This window comes from Mustelus asterias, chromosome 14 (genome assembly GCF_964213995.1).
Source record: "Mustelus asterias chromosome 14, sMusAst1.hap1.1, whole genome shotgun sequence".
Taxonomy (NCBI): Eukaryota; Metazoa; Chordata; class Chondrichthyes; order Carcharhiniformes; family Triakidae; genus Mustelus; species Mustelus asterias.
The window spans coordinates 101,805,561-101,832,936 of record NC_135814.1 but is presented as its reverse complement, the minus strand read 5'-3'; the positions used below and the strand labels follow the sequence as shown (position 1 = coordinate 101,832,936).

General features: G+C 47.9%; 1 protein-coding gene across 1 annotated transcript in view; it reads left to right on the top strand.

Moving 5' to 3' along the window:
- Positions 1–27,376, top strand: part of LOC144503908 (cyclic nucleotide-binding domain-containing protein 2-like) — a 51,964-nt gene that overhangs the window by 21,761 nt on the left and 2,827 nt on the right. Inside the window, exons 6-12 of the mRNA XM_078228973.1 lie at positions 5,751–5,907; positions 11,591–11,742; positions 12,771–12,900; positions 14,381–14,495; positions 16,469–16,736; positions 20,596–20,716; positions 26,815–26,978. Of these exons, the coding sequence (XP_078085099.1) occupies positions 5,751–5,907; positions 11,591–11,742; positions 12,771–12,900; positions 14,381–14,495; positions 16,469–16,736; positions 20,596–20,716; positions 26,815–26,978 (1,107 nt within the window). The remainder of the gene's footprint in view (positions 1–5,750; positions 5,908–11,590; positions 11,743–12,770; positions 12,901–14,380; positions 14,496–16,468; positions 16,737–20,595; positions 20,717–26,814; positions 26,979–27,376) is intronic.

Sequence of the window (27,376 nt, the reverse complement as noted above, 5' to 3'; positions counted from 1 at the left end):
CACGTATTTACCCTGCTAATCCCCTGACATTAGGGTCAACTTAGCGTGGCTAATCTACCTAACCCGTACATCTTTGGACTTTGGGAGGAAACTGGAGCACTGGGAGGAAACCCATGCAGACATGGGGAGAACGTGCAAACTCCACACCGACAGTGACCCGAGGCCGGAATCGAACCTGAGTACTTGGCGCTGTGAGGCAGCAGTACGAACCACTGTGCCACCGTGCCGCCCACGAACTGCCCTTTCAACCCCCTCCATCATATTTGCCCGCACCACCACTGCCTGGCAGCGCGTTCCAGACACTTACCACCCTGTATGTAAAAACAATTACCCCTCACATGTCCTTTGAACTTTCCCCTCTCACCTTAAGTGCATGCCCCCGAGTATTTGACATTTTAACTCTGGGAGAAAGATTCTGACTGCCAACCCCGTCTATGCCTCTCATAATTTTATTGACTTTTATCAGGTCTCCCCTCAGCCTCCGCCGCTCCAGAAAAAACAACACGATAGTCCGGTGTCATACTGAGGGAGTGCTGCACTGCCGGGAGTGTTGTCTTTTTAATGAGGCATTAAACTCGAGGCCCTGTGTACATGGGGGTGTAAAGAATCCCAGAGCAATGGGAGGGAAACTTCTCCCAATATTTATCCTTCCATCAACATCGCAAAATTACAGATAATTTGCTCATGATCTCATTTACGATTACGGGATCTTGCTGTGCACTTCCTACATCCAGGAGGGTGGGGGTGGAGGGTGCTCGGAGTGATGGTGGTAGCATAGTGGTATTCTCACTGAGCTTGTATTCCAGAGACCCAGGATGACCTTCTGGGGACCCGGGTTCGAATCCCGCCACCGTAGTTGGTGGATTTTGAATTCAGTAAAAGAAATCTGGAATTAAGAATCTACTGATGACCATGAAACCATTGTCAGAAAAACCCATCTGGTTCACTAATGTCCTTTAGGGAAGGAAATCTGCCGTCCTTACCCGGTCTGGCCTACATGTGACTCCAGAGCCACAGCAATGTGGTTGACTCTCAACTGCCCTCTGAAATGGCCGAGCGAGACACTCCGTTCAAGGGGCAATTAGCGAAGGGTAATAAATCACCCAGGTGATGTCCGCATCCCATAAATGAATAATAATAAATACAACGGTTTGAATCTTACCGCCCACGCCCCCTACCCCTCCCGTACAGTCACAGCGGGTCAGGCCGACACGTTAACATGGGCTTCCCGTCAGAGTATCTCACCCACGGTGGGACCAGAAGGGGAAAGATGGACCACTCCAGAGAATCAAGCATTGGTCCCTGAGTTTGCTTGTCAATTGGTGTGGGAGGGCCTGATATCACAATGGTGGATGTGTAGGCCGAACCAATGGCTGGATTAGTGGCAAATCATGTGATGCAACATCCAGGAATATATTGCATCATAGTTGACAGACCTAGTAGTAGAGAATCATAGAATCCCTGCAGCGCAGAAGGAGGCCATTCAGCCCATTGAGTCTGCACCCACTCTCCGAAAGTGCACCTTCCCCAGGCCCTATCCCCACATACTTACCCCGCAAATCCCCCTAACCTGCACTTCTTTGGACACTTAAGGGGCAATTTAGCATGGCCAATCCACCTAACCTGCACATTGGGCGGCACAGTGGTTAGCACTGCTGTCTCACAGCTCCAGGGACCTGGGTTCGATTCCTGGCTTGGGTCACTGTCTGTGTGGAGTTTGCACGTTCTCCCCGTGTCTGTGTGGGTTTCCTCCGGGTGCTCCGGTTTCCTCCCACAGTCCAAAGATGTGCAGGTTAGGTGCATTCGCCATGCTAAATTGCCCCTTAGTGTCCTGGGATGTTTAGGTTAGAGGGATGAGTGAGGTAAATATGTGGGATTACGGAGATAGGGCCTGGGTGGGATTGTTGTGGGTGCAGACTCGATGGGCCAAATGGCCTCCTTCTGCACTGTAGAGTTTCTATGATCTTTGGATACCAAGGGGTAATTTAGCATGGTAAATCCACCTAACCTACTCATCTTTGGACACTAAGGGGCAATTTACCAGGGCCAATCCACCTAACCTGAACATCTTTGGAGTGTGGGAGGAAACCGGAGCAACCGGAGGAAACCCATGCAGACATGGGGAGGACGTGCAAACCCCATGCAGACAAGTTGGGAATCGAACCAGGGTCTCTGGCGCTGCGAGGCAGCAATGCTAACCACTGTGCCACCGTGCCACCCCAAGCCCATAAGGTGTTGATCCCCCATGTACACGGCACAGGGAATGGGAAATTTAGACTAGCTTCCACATTTTGAATCTTTTAATATGTATTCTTTCATGGGGATGTGGGTGTCGCCGGCTGGGCCAGCATTTGTTACACATCCCTAATTGCCCCTGGAACTGAGTGTCTCGCTCGGACATTTCAGAGGGCGGTTAAGAGTTAACCACATTGCTGTGGGTCTGGAGTCACATGTAGGCCAGACCAGGTAAGAACAGCAGATTTCCTTCCTTAAAGGACATTAGTGAACCAGATGGGTCTTTCCGACAATCGATGATACTTGTCATTCCAGATTTTATTAATGGAATTTAAATTCCACCACCCGGCGTGGTGGAACTTGAACCTCTTTCCTCAGAGAACTCACTTAAGCTTTGGGATTAATAGTCCGGCGACATTCCCCGTTATGCCACAGTTTCCCAGCCAATGGCAGTTAAACAATGTCTGCTGCGAAGCCAGGATGTGCAGGTGTTGACGGGTAACAATGGCTGTTGCTGATTCCGGAGTTGAGAGGGTTGGCTTATGAGGAGAGACTGAGTAGACTGGGGCTATACACATTGGAATTCAGAAGAATGAGGGGAGATCTTATAGAAACATATAAGATTATGGAGGGAATAGATAAGATAGAAGCAGGGAGGTTGTTTCCACTGGCGGGTGAAACTAGAACGAGGGGGCATAGCCTCAAAATAAGGGGGAGCAGATTTAGGATTGAGTTGAGGAGGAACTTCTTCACACAAAGGGTTGTGAATCTGTGGAATTCCCTGCCCAGTGAAGCAGTTGAGGCTACCTCATTGAATGTTTTTAAGGCAAGGATAGATATTTGTGATTTTTATCAATGACTTAGAGGAGGGGGCTGAAGGGTGGGTCAGTAAATTTGCTGATGACACCAAGATTGGTGGAGTGGTGGAGGGCTGTTGTAGGCTGCAAAGAGACATTGATAGGATGCAGAGCTGGGCCGAAAAATGGCAGATGGAGTTTAACCCTGATAAGTGCGAGGTGATTCATTTTGGTAGGACAAATTTAAATGCAGATTACAGGGTCAACGGCAGGGTTCTGAGGAATGTGGAGGAACAGAGAGATCTTGGGGTTCATATCCATAGACCTCTGAAGGTTGCCACTCAAGTGGATAGAGCTGTGAAGAAGGCCGATAGTGAGTTAGCGTTTATTAACAGGAGGTTTGAGTTTAAGAGCCATGGGGTTATGCTGCAACTGTACAGGACCTTGGTGAGACCACATTTGGAATATTGTGTGCAGTTCTGGTCACCTCATTATAAGAAGGACGTGGAAGCATTGGAAAGAGTGCAAATGAGATTTACCAGGATGCTGCCTGGTTTGGGGGGTAGGTCTTATGAGGAAAGGTTGAGGGAGCTAGGGCTGTTCTCTTTAGAGCGGAGGAGATGAGAGGCGACTTAATAGAGGTTTATAAGATGATGAGGGGGATAGATAGAGTGGATGTTCAGAGACTATTTCCTCGGGTGAATGTTGCTGTTACTAGGGGCCACTTGCGGATGTGGTCCCTATATTCAAGAAAGGGAACAGGGACAGCCCGGGAAATTACCGACCGGTGAGTCTAACCTCAGTGGTTGGTAAGTTGATGGAGAGGATCCTGAGAGACAGGATTTATGATCATCTAGAGAAGTTTAGTATGATCAAAAGTAGTCAGCACGGCTTTGTCAGGGGCAGGTCGTGCCTTACGAGCCTGGTTGAGTTCTTTGAAAATGTGACCAAGCACATTGACGAAGGAAGAGCGGTGGATGTGGTCTATATGGACTTCAGCAAAGCGTTCGATAAGGTCCCCCATGCAAGACTTCTTGAGAAAGTGAGAGGGCATGGGATCCAAGGGGCTGTTGCCTTGTGGATCCAGAACTGGCTTGCCTGCAGAAGGCAGAGAGTGGCTGTGGAGGGGTCTTTCTCTGCATGGAGGTCAGTGACCAGTGGAGTGCCCCAGGGATCTGTTCTGGGACCCTTGCTGTTTGTCATTTTCATAAATGACCTGGATGAGGAAGTGGAGGGATGGGTTGGTAAGTTTGCTGACGACACCAAGGTAGGTGGTGTTGTGGATAGTTTGGAGGGATGTCAGAAGTTGCAGCGAGACATAGATAGAATGCAAGACTGGGCGGAGAAGTGGCAGATGGACTTCAACCCGGATAAGTGTGTAGTGATCCATTTTGGCAGATCCAATGGGATGGAGCAGCAGTATAAAATGAAGGGTACCATTCTTAGCAGTGTAGAGGATCAGAAGGACCTTGGGGTCCGGGTCCATAGGACTCTTAAATCGGCCTCGCAGGTGGAGGATGCGGTCAAGAAGGCGTATGGCGTACTAGCCTTCATTAATCGAGGGATTGAGTTTAGGAGTCGGGAGATAATGCTGCAGCTTTATAGGACCCTGGTTAGACCCCACTTGGAGTACTGCGCGCAGTTCTGGTCACCTCATTACAGGAAAGATGTTGAAGCCATTGAAAGGGTGCAGAGGAGATTTACAAGGATGTTGCCTGGATTGGGGGGCATGCCTTATGAGGATAGGTTGAGGGAGCTTGGTCTCTTCTCCCTGGAGAGACGAAGGATGAGAGGTGACCTGATAGAGGTTTACAAGATGTTGAGGGGTCTGGATAGGGTGGACTCTCAGAGGCTATTTCCAAGGGCTGAAATGGTTGCTACGAGAGGACACAGGTTTAAGGTGCTGGGGGGTAGGTACAGGGGGGATGTCAGGGGTAAGTTTTTCACTCAGAGGGTGGTGGGTGAGTGGAATCGGCTGACGTCGGTGGTGGTGGAGGCAAACTCGTTGGGGTCTTTTAAGAGACTTCTGGATGAGTACATGGGATTTAATGGGATTGAGGGCTATAGATAGGCCTAGAGGTGGGGATGTGATCGGCGCAACTTGTGGGCCGAAGGGCCTGTTTGTGCTGTGACTTTCTATGTTCTATGTTCTATAACTATAAGGTTCATGGTGGGAGATATAGGAGGGATGTCCGAGGTAGGTTCTTTACTCAGAGAGTGGTTGGGGTGTGGAATGGACTGCCTGCTGTGATAGTGGAGTCAGACACTTTAGGAACTTTCAAGCGGTTATTGGATAGGCAGATGGAGCACACCAGGATGATAGGGAGTGGGATAGCTTGATCTTGGTTTCGGACAAAGCTCGGCACAACGTCGAGGGCCAAAGGGCCTGTACTGTGCTGTACTGTTCAATGTTCTATAAATTTTTGAACAGTAAAAGAATTAAGGGTTATGGTGAGTGGGTGGGTAAGTGGAGCTGAGTCCACGAAAAGATCAGCCATGATCTTATTGAATGGCGGAGCAGGCTCGAGGGGCCAGATGGCCGACTCCTGCTCCGAGTTCTTATGTTCTTATAATCTGTGGAGAGAGGAGCTGGCATCTGAGGCGGAGTGAGAAGGAAGGAATGTGGGTGGGGGCACGGGGGCGGTGGGGGGGGGGGGGGCGGGGTGTGGGAGCTAAAGGCCATCTGACTTTCACCCAAATGTGTTGCTCTTGCCCTAGGTTCAGGCGGAGGAGGGTAATCATTAAGAAGGGGCAAACTGCGCACAGTTTCTACTTCATATACACCGGGGGAGTTAGCTTCACTACTGACGAAGATGGGAGCACCGCATTTGAGGAAGGACATCAGACAGACATGAGAAAGGGCGCAAGGTTTGGAGTGAGTATTCTGTGTGCTTGTGTGTGTGTGTGCACATGTGGTACGTTTGTGAGCCTGTGTGTGTGCACTCGTGTGTGTGTGTGTGTGTGATGTGCATGCATGCGGTGCATGTGATTTTGTATGTGCATGCATGTGGTATGTGTGTGGGTCTGTGTTTGTGTGTGTGTGTGTGTGCATGTGCTTGCATGTGTGTGTCTGTGTGTGAGAGAGAGAGTGTGAGTGAGTGTGTGTGTGTTTGCGTGTGTTTGTGTGTGTACGCATGTGTGTATGTGCGAGTGCCCGGTGTGTGTGTATTTGTCCAGGCAACTGGAGTGGTGAAATGGAGAGGGAGGGGATTGGATCCATCCTCATGCCCCCTCCCCTCCCTCACTCTGCCTCAACACCCAAGCCCACCCTTCCAAAGGAAATTGGATGGTGATGAGGGAATTAAACTGGCAGCGTTACGAGGATAGATTCTGGTAGTGGGACTGATTGGATTGCTTCACAGAGAGCCAGCATGGCTCAGTGGACCAAATGGCCTCCACTACGACTAGTGCAGGGAAATGAGATCATGAACAGAAAATAAACCAAGGGCTTAAAATGAAAAGGGAGGCGTACGTTAAGTCCAGGCAACTGAAAACAGATGGAGCTCTGGAGGAATACAGAGAGAGTAGGAAAGATCTCAAACGGGGAGTTAGAAGGGCAAAAAGAGGTCACGAGATGTTCTTGGCAGGCAGGATTAAGGAGAATCCTAAGGCATTCTATTCATACGTTAGGAACAAAAGAGTTGTCAGGGAGAAAATCGGACCTCTCAGGGACAAAGGAGGGGAATTATGCTTAGAACCCAAGGGAATAGGGGAGATCCTAAATGAATACTTTGCATCGGTATTCACGAAGGAGAGGGGCGTGTTAACCGGGAGTGTCTCGGAGGGAGGTGTTGACCCGTTAGAGAAAATCTCCATTACAAGAGAGGAAGTGTTAGGTCTTTTAGGGAACATTAAAACTGACAAAGCCCCAGGGCCTGATGGCATCTATCCTCGACTGCTCAGGGAGACGAGAGGTGAAATTGCTGGGCCTCTGACGGAAATCTTTGTCGCTTCTTTGGACACGGGTGAGGTCCCTGAGGATTGGAGGATAGCGAATGTGGTCCCGTTGTTTAAGAAGGGTAGCAGGGATAACCCAGGAAATTATAGGTCGGTGAGCTTGACGTCCGTGGTAGGGAAGTTGTTGGAGAGGATTCTTAGAGACAGGATGTATGTGCATTTAGAACGGAACAATCTCATTAGTGACAGACAGCATGGTTTTGTAAGAGGGAGGTCGTGCCTTACAAATTTGGTGGAGTTTTTTGAGGAAGTGACAGAAACGGTTGATGAAGGAAGGGCCGTGGATGTCGTCTACATGGATTTCAGTAAGGCATTTGACAAAGTCCCACATGGCAGGTTGGTTAAGAAGGTTAAGGCTCATGGGATACAAGGAGAAGTGGCTAGATGGGTGGAGAACTGGCTTGGCCATAGGAGACAGAGGGTAGTGGTCGAAGGGTCTTTTTCCGGCTGGAGGTCTGTGACCAGTGGTGTTCCGCAGGGCTCTGTACTGGGGCCTCTGCTATTTGTGATATATATAAATGATTTGGAAGAAGGTGTAACTGGTGTAATCAGCAAGTTTGCGGATGACACGAAGATGGCTGGAATTGCGGATAGCGAAGAGCATTATCGGGCAATACAGCAGGATATAGATAGGCTGGAAAATTGGGCGGAGAGGTGGCAGATGGAGTTTAATCCGGATAAATGCGAAGTGATGCATTTTGGAAGAAATAATGTAGGGAGGAGTTATACAATAAATGGCAGAGCCATCAGGAGTATAGAAACACAGAGGGACCTAGGTGTGCAAGTCCACAAATCCTTGAAGGTGGCAACACAGGTGGAGAAGGTGGTGAAAAAGGCATATGGTATGCTTGCCTTTATAGGACGGGGTATAGAGTATAAAAGCTGGAGTCTGATGATGCAGCTTTATAGAACGCTGGTTAGGCCACATTTGGAATACTGCGTCCAGTTCTGGTCGCCGCACTACCAGAAGGACGTGGAGGCGTTGGAGAGAGTGCAGAGAAGGTTTACCAGGATGTTGCCTGGTATGGAGGGTCTTAGCTATGAGGAGAGATTGGGTAGACTGGGGTTGTTCTCCTTGGAAAGACGGAGAATGAGAGGAGATCTAATAGAGGTATACAAGATTATGAAGGGTATAGATAGGGTGAACAGTGGGAAGCTTTTTCCCAGGTCGGAGGTGACGATCACGAGGGGTCACGGGCTCAAGCTGAGAGGGGCGAAGTATAACTCAGACATCAGAGGGACGTTTTTTACACAGAGGGTGGTGGGGGCCTGGAATGTACTGCCAAGTAGGGTGGTGGAGGCAGGCACGCTGACATCGTTTAAGACTTACCTGGATAGTCACATGAGCAGCCTGGGAATGGAGGGATACAAACGATTGGTCTAGTTGGACCAAGGAGCGGCACAGGCTTGGAGGGCCGAAGGGCCTGTTTCCTGTGCTGTACTGATCTTTGTTCTTTGTTCTTTGCAGTAAGTCACAATGCTCTGAGTTCAAGCTGTGTCTTCCTGTATTTTCCGATCTGTCGCAGTTCCTTTTTATCAGCAAATTTCCACCTTTATCCCTAAATGGATTATCAATCGCGGTTTCGGAAGCTCAGTCTCTGAGCCAGAAGGTTGTAGATTCAAGTTCCACTCCAGAAACCTCCGCAGATGAACTAGTGCGGTGCTGAGGGATGCTGCATGGTTGAAGGCGCTGTCTTTCAGATGCTGTGTCAAACTGAGTTCCCACCTACCCACTGAGGTTGTCCTGCATTGGAGCGTCCAGGAGCGCTGGCCAATATTGATCACATTGGGAGCTTGCTGTGCTGTGGAGACACTGCAAAGACATTTAATTCGCTGTCAAACACTTTGGGATGATAAAACATACAAACAAATGTCTTTCTTCCCAAATACCAATGTTATTCACCAGTTATAACACAACTTGCAACAAGCTGATACCTGCACCCAGTTCTTTCACGCTAGTTTTGTCTGGTTCACTTCCTGGCAGAATTGCCTCTTACATTTTCAAGCGCTGGCTCCAGAGTTTGTGTTGATAATCCAGGCTGACGCTCCAGTGTAAGGCGGAGGGAGCAACTGGAACCAGTGACCAATGACAGCAGCCCCGGTGTACCTTCCATCTTCCACTTGACCTATGCTGGCAGTAGCATGGCTATTGAAGGGGGAGGTAGATCCCCTCTCTCAGAACTAACACCTACCCACTCAAAGAGGAGCACTTTGCTTTATAATCTGTTAAAAGTGTGTGAGAAATACTATGAGCTGCTCTTCAGCAACTTTTAGTGGTTAAATCAAAATGAGACTCTCTCAACAACTAACACTATTTATCTAACTAACAGTGAACAGGTTAACTCGACTATTAACAAACTGAATAAAACACTATTCTAATGGAATGTTGTTTAGATAAATATAATTCCCACTTAGTAACAAAAAAATAGAATTTTTAGCCACTCTCTAAATACAACCAGATTTTATATTCCGGCATCTTCTTTCTTCTGTCTGGAATCTCTGGCTTCTTTCGGTACCTTTTTCTATTCGATAGCTAAAAGCTATGAGCTGTGGCAAAGAGCAGTTGCTGTCTGGCTCTCTGGAGCTGGCACTTACCAACATCCCCACAATGGGATTGGTTCTCAGTTTACCAAAACATCAAATTCAAATCTAATAGGCTGCTGTTATTCAAATGCCTATTTTAAAACTGATTGGTTAAAATTCAAAAACAGCCAGTTGTCTTGACAACGCTACTGCCTGGTCTCTCGATACAATCATTTCAGTCTGTGTACTCTGTATGCACCTGCACCTTTTTTTAAACTCTAAGTACAGACAATTGTACAAATACAAACTTCGCAACAATGGCCGAGAGAGGGAACTCACGAGATGTGTGCTCCTAAACATGGCCGAGATAAGGGATATATGATCTTGAACATGTCTGAGATTGCGAGGTCACTGCATATTTGATCCTGAATATCAGTGAATGACCTGCCTCGGTCTGACCCCTGTGGCTGCATCGTGACGACTCGCGGGTTTCCTGCTAGGTTGTTATTGGCGTATCTTCACACCGACACTGTTTTTTATCCTTTGGGGAACAGTGCGGGGGGGGGGGGATTCCAGAGCAGATTGTCAGCCCGTTGAACCATGCTGAATGCTCCTTCCGAGGCCAACAAGTCCTGGTGTTGGACTCGAACCCGGGACTTTGAGCCTAGCAGTAGGGGCGCTCTCACTTCGCCGCAAGACCTCCTATCCCTGCTTGAGAGTGGCCAGGAAACATCCTGATTTCAAAATTCTCATCTTTGTTTCCAAATCCTTCCACAGCCGTCCCCCTCCATATCCCTGTAATCTCCTCCCTGTCCCTCCGGGACATTTATGTTCCTCCAATCGGGGCTCTTTGATTTGATTTGATTTACAGTGGAAAGTATTGTTTCTTGTGCGCTATACAGACAAAGCATACCGTTCATAGAGAAGGAAAGGAGAGGGTGCAGAATGTAGTGTTACAGCCATAGCTAGGGTGTAGAGAAAGATCAACTTAATGCGAGGTAAGTCCATTCAAAAGTCTGACAGCAGCAGGGAAGAAGCTGTTCTTGAGTCAGCTCTTATCCAATCTTCACTGCTCCAAGCCATGCCTTCAGCTGCCTGGGCTTCAAACTCTGGAATTCCTTCCATATCCCTCTTGTGGTATAATCGCTAGACTATTAACGCTGATGTTCTGGGGACCCGGGTTCAAATCCCGCCACGACAGATGGTGGAATTTGAATTGAATTTTTAAAAATCTGGAATTAAGTATCTACTGAGGACCATGAAACCATTGTCGGAAAAACCCATCTGGTTCACTAATGTCCTTTAGGGAAGGAAATCTGCCATCCTTACCTGGTCTGGCCTACATGTGACTCCAGAGCCACAGCAATGTGGTTGACTCTCAACTGCCCTCTGAAATGGCCTGTAGTACCAATCGCTCAACCCACAGCACGTGGACTGAGCGATGCAAGAAGCCATCTCACATCCACCTTCTGAAGGGCAGCTAGGAATGGGCAATAAATGCTGGCCAGCCAGAGGCGCCCATGTCCCACAAATGTTTTAAAAAGATGCTCTTTGGAGAGTCGGTGTAGACTCAATGGGCCGAATGGCCTCATCCTGCACTGTAGGGATTTGAATAGCCAATGGACTCTCAAGTGCACTCTGAAATGGCCTAGCAAGCTGCTCATTTCAAGGGCAACTAGGGGTGGGCAATAAATGCTGGCCCAGCCAGCGACATCCACGTCCCACGAATGAATTTAAAAAACCTCACTTTAAGACACTCCTTAAAACCGACCTCATTGACCGAGCTTCTGGACTCCTGACACGAAGGGTGGGATTCTCCAATCTCGTCCGCGGCTTCCCGGGCTGCAAGTGAGAACCGAGTGGCATTCCGGCTAAAACTCAGTTGGTTTTCAGCAGCAGCCAAGAGTCCCAGCCGCGAGTGAGGCCCGAGGCTTTCAGTCAATTTCTCCATCAGTGGCTCGGTCTCCTACTTTGTTTATTAACGTGGTGTGAAGCATTGTGGGACATTTCACTGTGATAAAGGCGCTCCGTGAACCTAAGTTGTGGAACGAGGTGTAATCGCTGCGTCCCTATTGCAGGAGATAGCAGTGCTGAAAGGCCTGCGGAGGAATTTCACCGCCGTCTGTATGGAAGTCACAGAGCTACTGGTGGTGGACAAAGAGGATTTCTTTGATAACAGGCTTCATGAGGTACTACTCAAAGAATCTCACCAGCGCTTCATCTTTTTCAGGTAGAGTAATTCCCACGGTTTTCCACTGTTTTGACATTCCTGACTTCTTTCCATCACCTTGTTCCACGAGTGCCGTAAACCACCGCAAAGTTGTTGCTGCACTGAGGCACGAACTATTAGTGATGTTCATTGGGCCTTTTACCACCAATGGTGGATGGAGTATTATGGTGACTGCCCCTTTAAGGGCAACACAACCCAGGGTCACCTGCCTGGGTGACCAATCGGAAGCGGGGAATCATCCCAGGGGGAGGAGTTCCTCTCGGCAAAGATATTTTAGAACCAGCTGCCGATACGCAGCTGCTCTTGTAGATTCTCATAAATAAATCCTCTTCACGAACAAAGTCTCTGAAAATGCATCATTATTGGGATAAACAGGGAAGTCTTGCTAGATAACTATGGACAGCACGGTAGCACAGTGGTTAGCACTGTTGCCCCACAGCGCCTGGGTTCAATTCCCAGCTTGAATCACTGCCTGTGCGGAGTTTGCACGTTCTCCCCGTGTCTGCGTGGGTTTCCTCCGGGTGCTCCAGTTTCCTCCCACCTCCCAAGATGTGCAGGTTAGGTGGATTGGCCATGCTAAATTGCCACTTAGTGTTTAAAGATGTGCAGGTTAGGTGGATTGGCTATGCTAAATTGCCACTTAGTGTCCAAAGATATGCAGGTTAGGTGGATTAGCCATGTTAAATTTCCCCTTAGTATCCAAAGATGTGCAGGTTAGGTGGATTGGCCATGCTAAATTGCCCCTTAGTGTCCAAAGATGTGCAGGTTAGGTGGATTGGCCATGCTAAGTTGCCCCTTAGTGTCCAAAGATGTGCAGGTTAGGTGGATTGGCCATGCTAAATTGCCCCTTAGTGTCCAAAGTAATACAGGTTAAATGGATTGGGGGGGTAAATATGTGGCATTATCACAGTGACTACACATAAAAATGTCTTGATTTGTTCTGAAATGCTTTCCAATCATGGTGAAAAGCACTATACAACTACAAATCTTTTTCGTTTGGACACACATGGCTTTGTTCACTCTTCCAGGTCACTACAACTTTTGGAATCTTTACCCGACAGTTCCATCGAGATTCTTTCAGATTACTCAACCACCGAGGAGTTCCTGTACAGCCAGGTCATTCCCAACAATTTGGAGCATCTGATTTTCATCACTAAGGTGAATTCCTAACTGATTTCTAACCGGGACACGGTGGTTAGCGCTGCTGCCTCACAGCGCCAGGGACCCGAGTTTAATTTCCGGCTTGGGTCTGTGTGGAGTCTGCACGTTCTCCCCGTGTCTGCGTGGGTTTCCTCCGGGTGCTCCGGTTTCCTCCCACAATCCGAAAGACATGCTGGTTAGGGTGCATTGGCCGTGCTAAATTCTCCCTCGGTGTACCCGAACAGGCACCGGAGTGTGACGACTCGGGGATTTTCACACTAACTTCATTGCAGCGTTAATGTAAGCCTACTTGTGACATTAACAAATAAACTTTACTTTCATCTATGAGTCCTCTGCCTTTGGTGCTGAGCTGCCCCCTCCTTGGTCTCTGCTGAACCCCCAGAACATGGGTGAGACTCTGGTGGGTCTCGAATCTCTACAGTGCAGAAGGCCATTCGGCCCATTGAGTCTGCACCAACCAAGACTCCCACCCAAGCCCTTTTCCCCTAACCCCACACATTTACCCATGTTGGGGAATGTTTTATATTTAATTCAGAATTAATTCAGTCTATTTTTCAAAAATCAATTGTCAAAGTTGTTGAATAGGAACCTTCCAGATTTACATTACTAACTGACCCGTCTCCCATGAGTGGAATGGTTAGCTTCCATTCTTTTCTTTTCATTCATGGGACATGGGCGTCGCTGGCTGGCCAGCATTTATTGCCCATCCCTAGTTGCCCTTGGAGGCGGTTGAGAGTCAACCACATTGCTGTGGCTCTAGAGTCACATGTAGGCCAGACCGGGTAAGGACGGCAGATTTCCTTCCCTAAAGGGACATTAGTGAACCAGATGGGTTTTTAAGACAATCGACAATGGTTTCATGGCCATCAGTAGATTCTTAATTCCGGATATTTTTTATTGAATTTAAATTCCACCATCTGCCATGGCGGGATTCGAACCCGGGTCCCCAGAACATTAGCCGAGTGTTTAGATTAATAGTCTGGTGATAATACCACTAGGCCATCACCTCCCCTTTATAGGAATTGCTAGGCCAATGTCCTTCTGCCACGGAATGAAAGCAGAATAGGCTGAACCCCTCGTTAGGTCTGGCAACATCTATGGAGAGAGAAACAGAGTCAACAGGTAGGATTTTCCCCCAGATTTTAGGTCCCTAATTTGGGGATCAAATGAGGGTCCCATGCCCCCACTTTCCAGCAATGGGACGGGTGATTAATTCAAAATTGAATTCAAATTCCACCATCTGCCGTGGCAGGATTCGAACCCAGGTCCCCAGAACATGAGCCGAGTTTCTGGATTAATAGTCTGGTGATAATACCACTAGGCCATTGCCTCCCCATGAAACCAATGGTGGGCAGGTTGGGATTTCTAACATTTTAAAGCCTAACCGAGCCTGCTTCTGGTTTTTTTGGGCAGCGGAGGGTTAAATTCAGCCCGCTCCGATGGGCTCTTTACTAATGGTTTCTCTCTGCTCCCACAGGGCCGCTTTGTCATCCTGCGATTGGTGGATCTCACGCAGTGCCCCTCCTACCACAGGTTCATAGTTCATGAGCTGCCATTCCTCAAGCCTACCAGAACGAGGCAAGAATCAATGGGTGAGGAGCAGGGAACGGGAACTCCACCGAGACGCGTTCATCGTGCGACAGAATCACGTCCACAGCACGAGAGATGGCCGCTTGGTCCATCGGACCGGCGCTAGCCCTCCCGGCGAATCTCACTTGAATGGCTGGCAATGCTCACCTGGATGTTGAGAAGTGTAGGAGTGGAGGGATTTTTGGAGGGGCTGGGGGTGATTAGAGGGGGGGGGGGGGGGGGGGGGGGAGGGGAGGCTGGAGAGGGGGGAGGCGGGAGAGTGTGGAGGAATTTGGAAACGAGTTTTATGTCAGTCGCCTTGGCAGTTAAGGCACTTCAGGAGTGTAACCTTTGAACTGTGATGAGGGTTTCTGCCTTGGCCTGGCTCTTGTCTGTTGTGTAAATCACCAGATTGGCTGCACAGTGGCCACCAAGACACTGCGGTTGTGGGAAGCTGGATAAACTACGCTCCCTTTCACCTCCGGCCCCTGGGTTAGAATCCAGCAGGGCTAAAAGGCCCAAATGATGGAGACAGGTGACGTAGACCAGCCATGCATTCCCTCGAGTTCCAGATGATCAAATTGAGGTGTTTAAGATGATGGGAAGGACCTGATGGCACGGCTGAAATATTTCCTACGGTGGGGAAAACTCCAGTTTAAGGGACCAATGGGAGGAATAATGCCACTGAGGTACAGGTCAGTCACGCTCTAATAGAACAGACTCAAGGGGATGAATGGACTCCCCCCTTATCCCAACAAAAGAAGTTGACGCTAAATAAAGTGCAGGATATTTCACATCTGATTCTCAAGAACTTCTACCTTTTTTTTTGGGGGGGTGGTGGTGGGTGCGAGGTGAGAAATTATTGATATTAAGCTGAGGTTGTAAGACAACCTCTGTCCGTAGCTTGTACGATGAAGCCAGCCTCCAGTGGAGTGCCACCCAGCTCAGTGGCTGGCTGGCGGGGAAGGGGTGGGAGGCAGGATCTGCCTGCTCAGGTGGGTTGAGAGCACAAGAAAGCAGGAGCCATCGTCTGAGACAACTCCTGCCCGCCGCCAGCCCCTGGAAGGATGGCACACCGAGCGTGGGCCTTCGGTTGCCATTGTCAGGCTGACCTGCCCCTCGCCAGTGCGCCCACATGTTCCGACGCCAGTCACTCGGGAAAGTTGTCAAAGGGGATTCCTGAAGTCGCTGAAATTGGAGGCCACCTCAGCAGCAGAACCTTCATACTGTGAGAAGTCTCACAACACCAGGTTAAAGTCCAACAGGTTTATTTGGAATCACGAGCTTTCGGAGCGCTGCTCCTTCATCAGGTGAGTGGAGGTTGGTTCACAAACATGGCATATATAGGCAAAGATACAATTGCAAGATAATCCATTCTTCACATTCCAATCTGTAATTATCTCGCAATTGTGTCTTTGTCTATATATGCCGTGTTTGTGAAACCAACTCTCCACTCACCTGATGAAGGAGCAGCACTCCGAAAGCTCATGATTCCAAATAAACCCGTCAGACTTTAACCTGGTGTTGTGAGACTTCTTACTGGGTTCTGAGACTTCTAAGTGTGCCCACCCCAGTCCAACGCCAGCATCTCCACATCAGAACAGAACGGTTGAGGACTCTGGGTCTGTACTCATTGGAGTTTAGAAGGATGAGGGGGGATCTTACTGAAACTTACAGGATACTGCGAGGCCTGGATAGAGTGGACGTGGACAGGATGTTTCTACTAGTAGGAAAAACTAGAACCAGAGGGCACAACCTCAGAGATGAGGAGGAATTTCTTCAGCCAGAGGGTGGTGAATCTGTGGAACTCTTTGCCGCAGAAGGCTGTGGAGGCCAGGTCATTGAGTGTCTTTAAGACAGAGATAGATAGGTTCTTGATTAAGGGGATCAGGGGTTATGGGGAATTCTGCTCCTATGTCTTATGGTCTTATCATGGCGAATCTTCATACAACAGCGACTGTGGCCAGTTATAATCTTTTTTTTAAAAAATTGACAGAGAGCTTCAAACTGGACAGACGACAGCTCAGCCCAAACAGCAGAACAGCATCGATCCATCAGGAATTGGGTAACAATGCCCAAACCAAGTTGATGGGACTGGGCCCATCCAAGTCCCAAACCCATCAGTATGGATCAGGCAGCAGTTTAAAAAGCACCATTGCCTCCAGTCCAAGTACATCCAGTACAAATATTCCAATCTTCGTTTCTGGAAAGCAACAGCAGTCAAAGTCGAAGAGTGACATACGGAGATACCAAAAATCAAACAGGTATAACGAGTTGTGCATCTTGCCTGAGTGTTAACTGATGTGTCCGACCGTGCAACAACTTGCATTTATGTAGCACTTGTGAACATGTTAAACCAGCCCAAGGTGCCCCGCTGGAGGCTGATCAAACTAAACATCGACACCCTTTAAGTTTAAGTTTATTTATTAGTGTCACAAGTAAGCTTACATTAACACTGCAATGAAGTTACTGTGAAAATCCCCTAGTCGCCACACTCCAGCGCTGTTCGGGTACACAGAGAGAATTTAGCATGGCCAATGCACGTCTTTCGGACTGTGGGGGGAAACCGGAGCACCCGGAGGAAACCCACGCAGACACGGGGAGAACGTGCAAACTCCGCACAGACAGTGACCCAAGCTGGGAATCGAACCCAGGTCCCTGACGCTGTGAGGAAGCAGTGATAACCACTGTGCCACCCTTAAAACCCATCTGGTTCACTAATGTCCCTTTAGGGAAGGAAATCTGCTGTCATTACCTGGTCTGGCCTACATGTGACTCCAGAGCCACGGCAATGTGGTTGACTCTCAACTGCCCTCTGAAATTATTTGGTATGGGGATTTTCATACTATATTGCAGTGCGAATGGAAGCCTACTTGTGACACTAATAAATAACTTTGAAATGGCCGAGAGAGTTTAAGTTTAAGCCTAGCCAAATAAGGAGATACTGGGAGGGGCTTTGTGAAAATGGGTGATTCTAAGGGAGGTCTAATAGAGAATCAGAGTGGTTCATTGAGATACTTCCTGAACACAAAGTTAACAGCTTGCAATGTGAAGAAAGTCAGGATGCTGAGGAGGCCAGGACTGTCGGAGGGCAGGGATTCTGGAGATGGCTTGAGGCTGGGGCAGGCCAGAGATGGGGATGGCGAGGGTGGAGGGGGGGGTGGGGGAGCAAGACCTTTGAGGAATTTGAAAACAGGGTTGAGAATTTTTAGAACTGCAGGGGAAACAGTGCCTGCAAACGGGAGAGGATTAACTGATGCAGGAGTAAGTCACAGAAGCATTCGGATTCCAAGGCCAACCATTTAAATGAAAGTTCTCACGACAGGGTCAGTTTTTGGCCTTAAATTCCAGTCTCGCTCTTCCTTCACCTGGACTTCCGTGGAACAGGAAATTGGATGGCATCTATGATGAAGATTGACCCATGACCCACGTCAGTCTTGACTCTGCTCCAACAGTGGGGTCGACCACTCAAATGCAATCCAGATCATGTCACCTAGCTCAATTATTGAAACATTTGCTTGCCATGCCTGTTCTCTTTCCCACATTATAACAGTGACTACACTTCAATACTTCATTGATCATGAAGCACTTTGAGATGGCCTGAGTCATTAACAGGTGTTCGTAGAATCATAGAATCCCTACAGTGCAGAAGAGGCCATTTGGCTCACCATGTCTGCACCGACTCTCTGAGCGGATCGTACCCAGGCCTATCCCCATAACCCTGCACATTTAGCATGGCCAATCCCTCTAACCTGCACACCTTTGGACACAAAGGGGGAATTTAGCATGGCCAATTCACCAAACCTGGACATCTTTGGACTGTGGGTGAGAACCGGAGAAGTCAGCATGGCTTTGTGAGTGGAAAATCATGTCTCACAAATTTGATTGAGTTTTTTGAAGGGGTAACCAAGAAGGTAGATGAGGGCAATGCAGTTGATGTTGTCTACATGGACTTTAGCAAGGCCTTTGACAAGGTACCACATAGTAGGTTGTTGCATAAGGTTAAATCTCACGGGATCCAGGGTGAGGTAGCTAAATGGATACAAAATTGGCTCCTTGACAGAAGCCAGAGGGTGGTTATAGAGAATTGTTTTTCAAACTGGAGGCCTGTGACCAGCGGTGTGCCTCAGGGATCAGTGCTGGATCCACTGTTATTTGTCATTTATATTAATGATTTGGATGAGAATATAGGAGGCATGGTTAGTAAGTTTGCAGATGACACCAAGATTGATGGCATAGTGGACAGTGAAGAAAGTTATCTCGGATTACAACGGGATCTTGATCAATTGGGCCAGTGGGCTGAAGAATGGCAGATGGAGTTTAATTTAGATGAATGCGAGGTGATGCATTTTGGTAGATCGAACCAGGGCAGGACTTACTCAGTTAATGGTAGGGCTTTGGGGCGAGTTACAGAACAAAGAGATCTAGGGGTACATGTTCAGAGCTCCTTGAAAGTGGAGTCACAGGTGGACAGACTGATGAAGAAGACATTCAGCATGCTTGGTTTCATTGGTCAGAACATCGAATACAGGAGTTGGGACATCTTGTTGAAGTTGTACAAGACATTGGTAATGCCACACTTGGAATACTGTGTACAGTTCTGGTCACCCTATTATAGAAAGGTTATTATTAAACTAGAAAGAGTGCAGAAAAGATTTACTAGGATGCTACCAAGACTTGATGGTTTGAGTTATAAGGAGAGGCTGAATAGACTGGGACTTCTTTCTCTGGAGCGTAGAAGGCTGAAGGGTGATCTTATAGAGGTCTATAAAATAATGAGGGGCATAGATCAGCTAGATAGTGTCAATATCTTTTCCCAAAGGTAGGGGAGCCTAAAACTAGAGGGCATAGGTTTAAGGTGAGAGGGGAGAGATACAAAAGTGTCCAGAGGGGCAATTTTTTCACGCAGAGGGTGGTGAGTGTCTGGAACAAGCTGCCAGAGGTAGTAGTAGAGGTGAGTACAATTTTGTCTTTTAAAAAGCACTTAGTTACATGGGTAAGATGGGTATAGTGGGATATGGGCCAAATGCAGGCAATTGGGACTAGCTTTGGGGTTTAAAATAAAAGGGCGGCATGGACAAGTTGGGCCGAAGGGCCTGTTTCCATGCTGTAAACTTCTGACTCTATAATCCAGAGGAAACCCACGCAGACATGGGGAGAACATGCAAACTCCACACAGTAACCCAAGGCCGGAATCAAATCTGAGTCCCTGGCGCTATGAGGTAATGGTTCTGACCACTGTGCCACCGTGCCACCCAGTGTTCTCTCCTCATAGCTGTGAACGATGGCATTATAAATTCTGTTGTCCACCTCTCAGTATTCTTCCCAATCCTCTTTGTCCAAATATATTTGCTCAACATTTAATACTAGCGATCCAAAAGCTATATATTCCTAGGAGGGAGAGCAGTGCAGATCCATCACAATTATACCTGGGCTGAAAGGCTTAAATTGAGGGCAGATCTCCTACATTTAGCTCATCGTCCCTTGAATGTAGATGGGGAGGTGACTGGTGGAGTCAGGGAATGAAATAATTAAGGGAATCAGTCAGAGAAGCCCTTTGAGGGGTCAAATGGCCTACTCCTGCTCCTAATCTTTGCATTCCTGTTGGAATTTACCATGTGGAGAGTTTCCTCTGGCCTTGGTGGAGGGTGGTGCGGGGGGGACCAAAATTAAAGGGTAAAAATTAGAAGCCAGCCACTAAGGAGCGAAATGCAGAAGCATTTTTGCTCACTGGCAGAAATCTCAAAATCGCCCAGTCGAAAGACTTGAGATGGGTAGATTCTGGTCAGGTGAAGGCATATGGAGTGAGCACAGATCAGCCAAGATCTAATTGGGTGAAGAAGCAGCGCTCCGAAAGCTCGTGATTCCAAATAAACCTGTTGGATTTTAACCTGGTGTTGGGACACCTCTTGCCCACGCCAGTCCAACGCCCGCATCTCCACATCAAGATCTAATTGAATGGAAGGCCACACTCGGATGGGTAGAATGGCCTCCTCTATTCCCATGCTCCTGCGGTTATTAAAGATTAAATTTCAGGGGAGAATGGTCTCGAAGGTGCTTTCAATCGACCTGCAGATAATCGAGTGCCAAGTATTGCTGCTGCACATTTTGTTTTGTCCACAGTTCCATCAAGTCACTGATGGAAGAAGCTCGGGCTGACGGATCGAAAACAATGATGATCCCCAAAGCCCTGGCTGTTGCTGTTTACATGAAGATTGATTCGATCCTACCAGGAGAAGTATTTGTAAGTAGTTACTCTTGGTGGTGCCACTTGGAGAATATCTGAGTCGGGCAATGATTTGAGAGATCAATTAAATGAGTGCCACGTTTCAGCATTGCACCAGAGGCAAAACACTGGGGAAGCTGGAAATCTGAAACAGAAACAGGAAATGCAGGAAAAGAACTCAGCAGGTCCGACAGCATCTGTGCAGAGAGAATAGAGCCATCCTAAATCAAAACGTGGACTCTATTCTCTCTCCACAGACGCTGTCAGATTTTCCAGAATTTTCTACAGTTTCCCAGATACTGAGTTAACGACGAATGTTGCCAGAGCTTCAAAACTGCAGCTGCGGGGAAAGATTGGATGGGCGAGGGTAATTTTCCTTAGAATCCCTGCAGTGCAGGAGGCCATTTGGCCCGTCGAGCCTGCACCGACAACAATCCCCGTAACCCCACATAATTACCCTGCTAAACTCCCTGACACTAAGGGGCAATTTAGCATGGCCAATCCACCTAACTTACACATCTACTGTTTCTTGCCAAGCTATATTGCCCCTTAGTGTCAGGGGGACTAGCTAGGGTAAATACATGGGGGTTATGGGGATAGGGCCTGGGTGGTATTGTGGTTGGTGCAGACTAAATCGGCCGAATGGCCTCCTTCTGCACTGTAGGGATTCTATGGATTCTATTCTATGGAACATAACCTGCACATCTTTGGGTTGTGGGAGGAAACCGGAGCACCCGGAGGAAACCCACGCAGACACGGGGAGAACGTGCAAATTCCACACAGTGACCCAAGCCGGGAATCGAACCCAGGTCCCCAGCGCTATGAGGCAGCAGTGCTAATCACTGTCACCGTGCCACCCACATAGAAAACCCATCTGCTGTGGCAGGATTTGGGTCCCCAGAGAATTACCCTGCATTTACTCTGCATCACCTCTACACCACCACCTCCCCAGAGGAGGCTGAGAGGTGAGTTAGTTGAGGTGTACAGAAGTATGAAAGAGCTAGAGGGTAGAAAGAAAAGACTTGTTCCCAATAGCAGCGGTCCATTACCAGAATACGTTTAAGATGGTTGGTGGAAAGATTAGAGGGGATACGAGGGCGCTGAGTGCCTAGAATTCACTCTTAGCTGCTGATGGAGGCTAAAACGCTCATGGAGACATAGAAGATAGGAGCAGGAGGAGGCCATTCGGCCCTTCGAGCCTGCTCCGCCATTCATTACGATCATGGCTGATCGTCCAACTCAATAGCCTAATCCTGCTTTCTCCCCATAACCTTTGATCCCATTCGCTCCAAGTGCTATATCCAGCCGCCTCTTGAATGTTTTGGCATTAACTACTTCCTGTGGTAATGAATTCCACAGGCTCACCGCTCTTTGGGTAAAGAAATGTCTCCTCATCTCCGTCCTAAATGGTCTACCCTGAATCCTCAGACTGTGACCCCTGGTTCTGGACTCCCCCACCATCGGGAACATCCTCCCTGCATCTACCCTGTCTAGTCCTGTTAGAATTTTATGAATCTCTATGAGATGCCCCCTCATTCGTCTGAACTCCAGTGAAAACAATCCTAACCTCGTCAATCTATCCTCATACATCAGTCCCGCCATCCCCGGAATCAGCCTGGTAAACCTTCGCTGCACTTCCTCGCGAGCAAGAACATCTTTCCTCAGAAAAGGAGATCAAAACTGCACACAATACTCTAGGTGTGGCCTCACCAAGGCCCTGTATAATCGCAACAACACATCCCTGCTCCTGTACTCGAAACCTCTCGCTATGAAGACCAACATGCCATTTGCTTTCTTTACCGCCTGCTGCACCTGCATGCTTACCTTCAGCGCCTGGTGCACAAGGACACCCAGGTCATAAAAACATAAGAAATAGGAGCAGGAGTAGGCCATCTAGCCCCTCGAGCCTGCCCCGCCATTCAATAAGATCATGGCTGATCTGAAGTGGATCAGTTCCACTTACCCGCCTGATCCCTATAACCCCTAATTCCCTTACCGATCAGGAATCCATCTACCCGTGATTTAAACATATTCAACGAGGTAGCCTCCACCACTTCAGTGAGCAGAGAATTCCAGAGATTCACCACCTTCTGAGAGAAGTTCCTCCTCAACTCTGTCCTAAACTGACCCCCCTTTATTTTGAGGCTGTGCCCTCTAGTTCTAGCTTCCTTTCTAAGTGGAAAGAATCTCTCCACCTCTACCCTATCCAGCCCCTTCATTATCTTATAGGTCTCTATAAGATCCCCCCTCAGCCTTCTAAATTCCAACGAGTACAAACCCAATCTGCTCAGTCTCTCCTCATAATCAACACCCCTCATCTCTGGTATCAACCTGGTGAACCTTCTCTGCACTCCCTCCAAGGCCAATATATCCTTCCGCAAATAAGGGGACCAATACTGCACACAGTATTCCAGCTGCGGCCTCACCAATGCCCTGTACAGATGCAGCAAGACATCTCTGCTTTTATATTCTATCCCCCTTGCGATATAGGCCAACATCCCATTTGCCTTCTTGATCACCAGTTGCACCTGCCGACTGGGTTTTTGCGTCTCATGCACAAGGACCCCCAGGTCCCTCTGCACAGGTCCCACTGCACACTCCCCTCTCCCAATTTACAGCCATTCAGGTAGTAATCTGCCTTCTTGTTTTTGCTTCCAAAGTGAATAACATCACATTTATCGAAATTATACTGCATCTGACATTGATTTGCCACTCACACAACATATCCAGATCATTCTGATCATGTTCATCTAACGAGTATCTGGATCTGTATCTGAAGTGCTGGAGCCTACAAAGCTACAGACCAGTGCTAGAAAGTAGGATTAAAATGAGAGGATAGTTTCTTTTTTCTCTTTTTTGGACATTACAGACATGATGGGCTGAATGGCCTTTTGCTGCTCTGCAACCTATGGTTCTTGTATCTCCAGTTTTGGTCATTTCTCCGCAGTTGATCCGAAGCTGTTTTGATCATTCGATTTGTACCCATACTGTCTCCCGTCTTTTATTCTTGCTCTGTGTACACAGAGTACTACAGTGCAGAAGAGGCCCTTCGGCCCATCGAGTCTGCACCAATGCATGAAATGCCCAGATCTGCCCACCTAATCCCACTTGCCAGCACTTGGCCCATTGCCCTGAATGTTATGATGTGCCAAGTGCTCATCCAGGTACTTTTTAAAGGATGTGAGGCATCCCGCCTCCACCACCCTCCCAGGCAGCGCATTCCAGACCCTCACCACCCTCTGGGGAAAAAGGTTTTTGCTCGAATCCCCCCTAAACCTCCCACCCCTCACTTTTAACTTGTGTCCCCTCGTAACTGATCCTTCAGCTAAGGGGAACAGCTGCTCCCTATCCACTCTGTCCATGCCCCTCATAATCTTGTACACCTCAATCAGGTCGCTCCTCAGTCTTCTCTGCTCCAATGAAAACAACCCAAGCCTATCCAACCTCTCTTCATAACTTAAATGTTGCACCCCAGACAATATCCTGGTGAATCGCCTCTGCAGCCCCTCCAACAATGTGGCAACCTGAACTGCACACTGTACTCCAGCTGTGGCCTCACCAAAGTTCTATACAACTCTATCATGACCTCTCTGCTTTTGTAATCTATACCCCGATTGATAAAGGCGAATGTGCCATATGCCTTTTTCCAACCACCCTATTGACCTGCCTTTCTGCCTTTAGAGATCTATGGACAAACAAGCCAAGGTCCCTTTGTTCCCAGTGTCAGACCTTTCATTGTATACTTCCTTGTCAAATTACTCTTTCCAAAGTGCATCACCTCTCACTTTTCAGGGTTAAATTCCATCTGCCACTTATCCACCCATTTGACCATCTCACCTATATCTTCCTGTAACCCAAGACACTCAACCTCACTGTTAACCACCCGGCCAATCTTTGCGTCATCGACAAACTTACTGATCCTACCCCCACATAGTCATGTATGTCATTTATATAAATGACGAACAATAGGGGGCTCAGCACGGATCTTTTTGGTACGCCACTGGTCACTGGCCTCCAGTCTGTCACCACCCTCTGTCTCCTACCGCTAAGCCAATTATGAATCCACCTTGTCAGATCACCCTATATCCCATGTGCATTAGCTGTCTTAATAAGTCTCCCATGTGGGACTTTGTTAAAGGTTTTGCTGAAATCCATGTACGCTACATCAACCGCACTACCCTCAACAACACACTTGGTTACATGCTCAAAAATTTCAATCAAATTTGTTAAGCATGACCTCCCTCTGACAAAACCATGCTGACTAGCCCTGATCAAACCTTGCCTCTCCAAATGGAGATAGATTCTCTCCTTCAGAATCTTCTCCAGTAGTTTCCCAACCACAGCCATGAGACTCCCTGACCTGTAGTTCCCGGCATGTCTCTACAACCATTCCTAAATAGTGGGACAACATTAGCTGTTCTCCAGTCTTCTGGCACCTCCCCGGTGGCCAGGGAGGTATTAAAAAATTGGGTCAGAGCCCCTGCAATTTCTTCCCTTGCCTCCCACAACAGCCTGGGACACAATTCATCCGGACCTGGAGATTTGTCCACTTTTAAGCCTACCAATACCTCCAATACCTTGTCACTCCCTATGATAATTTTCTCTAGAGCCTCACATTCTCTCTCCCCAAGTTCCATCACTACCTTCTCATTCTCATGGGTGAAGACAGATGTGAAATATTTGTTTAACACCCTACCAATTTCCCCCTTGGTCCTAATGGATCCGACTCTTTCCCTGGTTATCCTCTTCCCATTGATATACTAATAGAATATCTTAGGATTTTCCCTACTTTTATCAACCAGAGCTTTCTCATATCCCCTCTTTGCTCTCCTAATTGATTTCTTAAGCTCCATCCTGCACTTTCTGTACTCCACTAATGCCTCTGCAGACTTACTCCCCTTATACTTGTTAAAAGCCTCTCTTTTCCTTCTCATTGTATCCTGAATGTCTCTGGTCATCCATGGTTCTCTGGGTTTGTTACACCTTCCTATTATCCTAGAGGGGACATGTTGGGCCTGTACCCTCCCCATTTCATCTTTGAACACTCCCCACTGCTCTTCTGTAGATTTCCCCACAAGTAACCTGTTCCAGTCTATCTTGACCAGATCCTGCTGAATTTTGCTAAAATCTACTCTCTCCCAATCCAAAACCTTTTTCTGCAACTTGTCAGTTTCTTTGTCCATAACAAATGTGAATTGAACCATGTTGTGATCGCTATCACCAAAATGTTCCCCCACCAACACATCAACCACCTTTCTAGCTTCATTCCCCAGAATTAGGTCCAGCACAGCTCCTTCCCTTGTTGGATCCTCTACATATTGACCTAAGAAGTTTTCCTGTATACCTTTTAAGAACTCTACTCCATCTAAGCCCTTAACGTGATGTCTATCCCAATTAATGGTGGGAAAGTTGAAATCACCTGATATAATTACACTCATTATTTTTACATCCCTACACTGTCAACTTTCACCCCTCATCCAATTTCCCAAATTCAGGGTTCCGAATCCTCCAGGAATTAAAGCATAATCGTCAAAATACTGCAATGAGGAAAACTCAGGAAGTACACACAGGGGCAAGAAAAGAAATGTGGTTTTAAAATAAAGTCCTTTGAACATTCCTGTTTGTCAAAAAGGAATATGGTGGCACAGTGGCCAGCAGCACTGCTGCCTCATAGCGCCAGGGATCCAGGTTCATTCCAGCCTTGGGTCACTGTCTGTGCAGAGTTTGCACGTTCTTCCCGTGTCTGAGTGGGTTTCCTCTAGGTGCTCCAGTTTCCTCCCACAGTCCAAAGATGTGCAGGTTAAGTTGATTAGCTATGCTAAATTGTCCCTTAATGTATGAAGATGTGCAGGTTAGGTGGATTGGCTATGCTAAATTGCCCCTTAATGACCAAAGATGTGCAGGTTAGGTGGATTGGCTATGCTAAATTGCTCATTATCCACTCTGTGTTTGGGTATTTGGGAACATTGCTATTTTTGTCATTCTGTAGTGGAGAGTGAGCACATTTCACCTTTGACCTGTAGCCTACATTGAGTCACCTGATCCCTCAGCAAGAGTGGCCAAGAACCTAATTGCCTGGGAGGTGTTGTAACAGTTTTGCCATTGTCTGTATATAGGGCTTGCGGCAATACTTTGTGGCCAATAACCTCAAGGACAGAAGAGAATTTAGCATCAAGAGCCAAGGCACAAAGATCGTGAGGATTGACATGCAGACCTTTGCGGAATTGATGGACAACCAAACACTGCAGAAGATTCAGAAGCTGAAATCCATTTACCCAAGGTGAGCGGGGCTTGGGGTAAGGAGCGAAGCAGATCCATATGAACAGATAAAAATGGTTTTCACTGATGGGAGTGACACAACAGAACTCCATGGGTCCCGCCAGCAAGTGCCCAGGTGGCAATTCCAGATCTCAGCCCTGCCACTACAAGGAGGGTCCCAGAGGTGGAGGAGGAAGGGAATGTGAATCAGATCACGGACCCACATCGGTGCCTTTGCCCGAATAATAGGAATTGGACTGAAAACTTACTGTTATATTATAGGAGATGCGGGGACAGAGTGGATGCCTTGTGGCACAGTGGGTAGCATCCTTGTCTCTGAGTCAGAGGCCCGGTTTCGAGTCCCACTCCAGGCCTTGACGGTCAGGGAAGGTCCATTCATAACGCGGCCAAAAGAGGTCA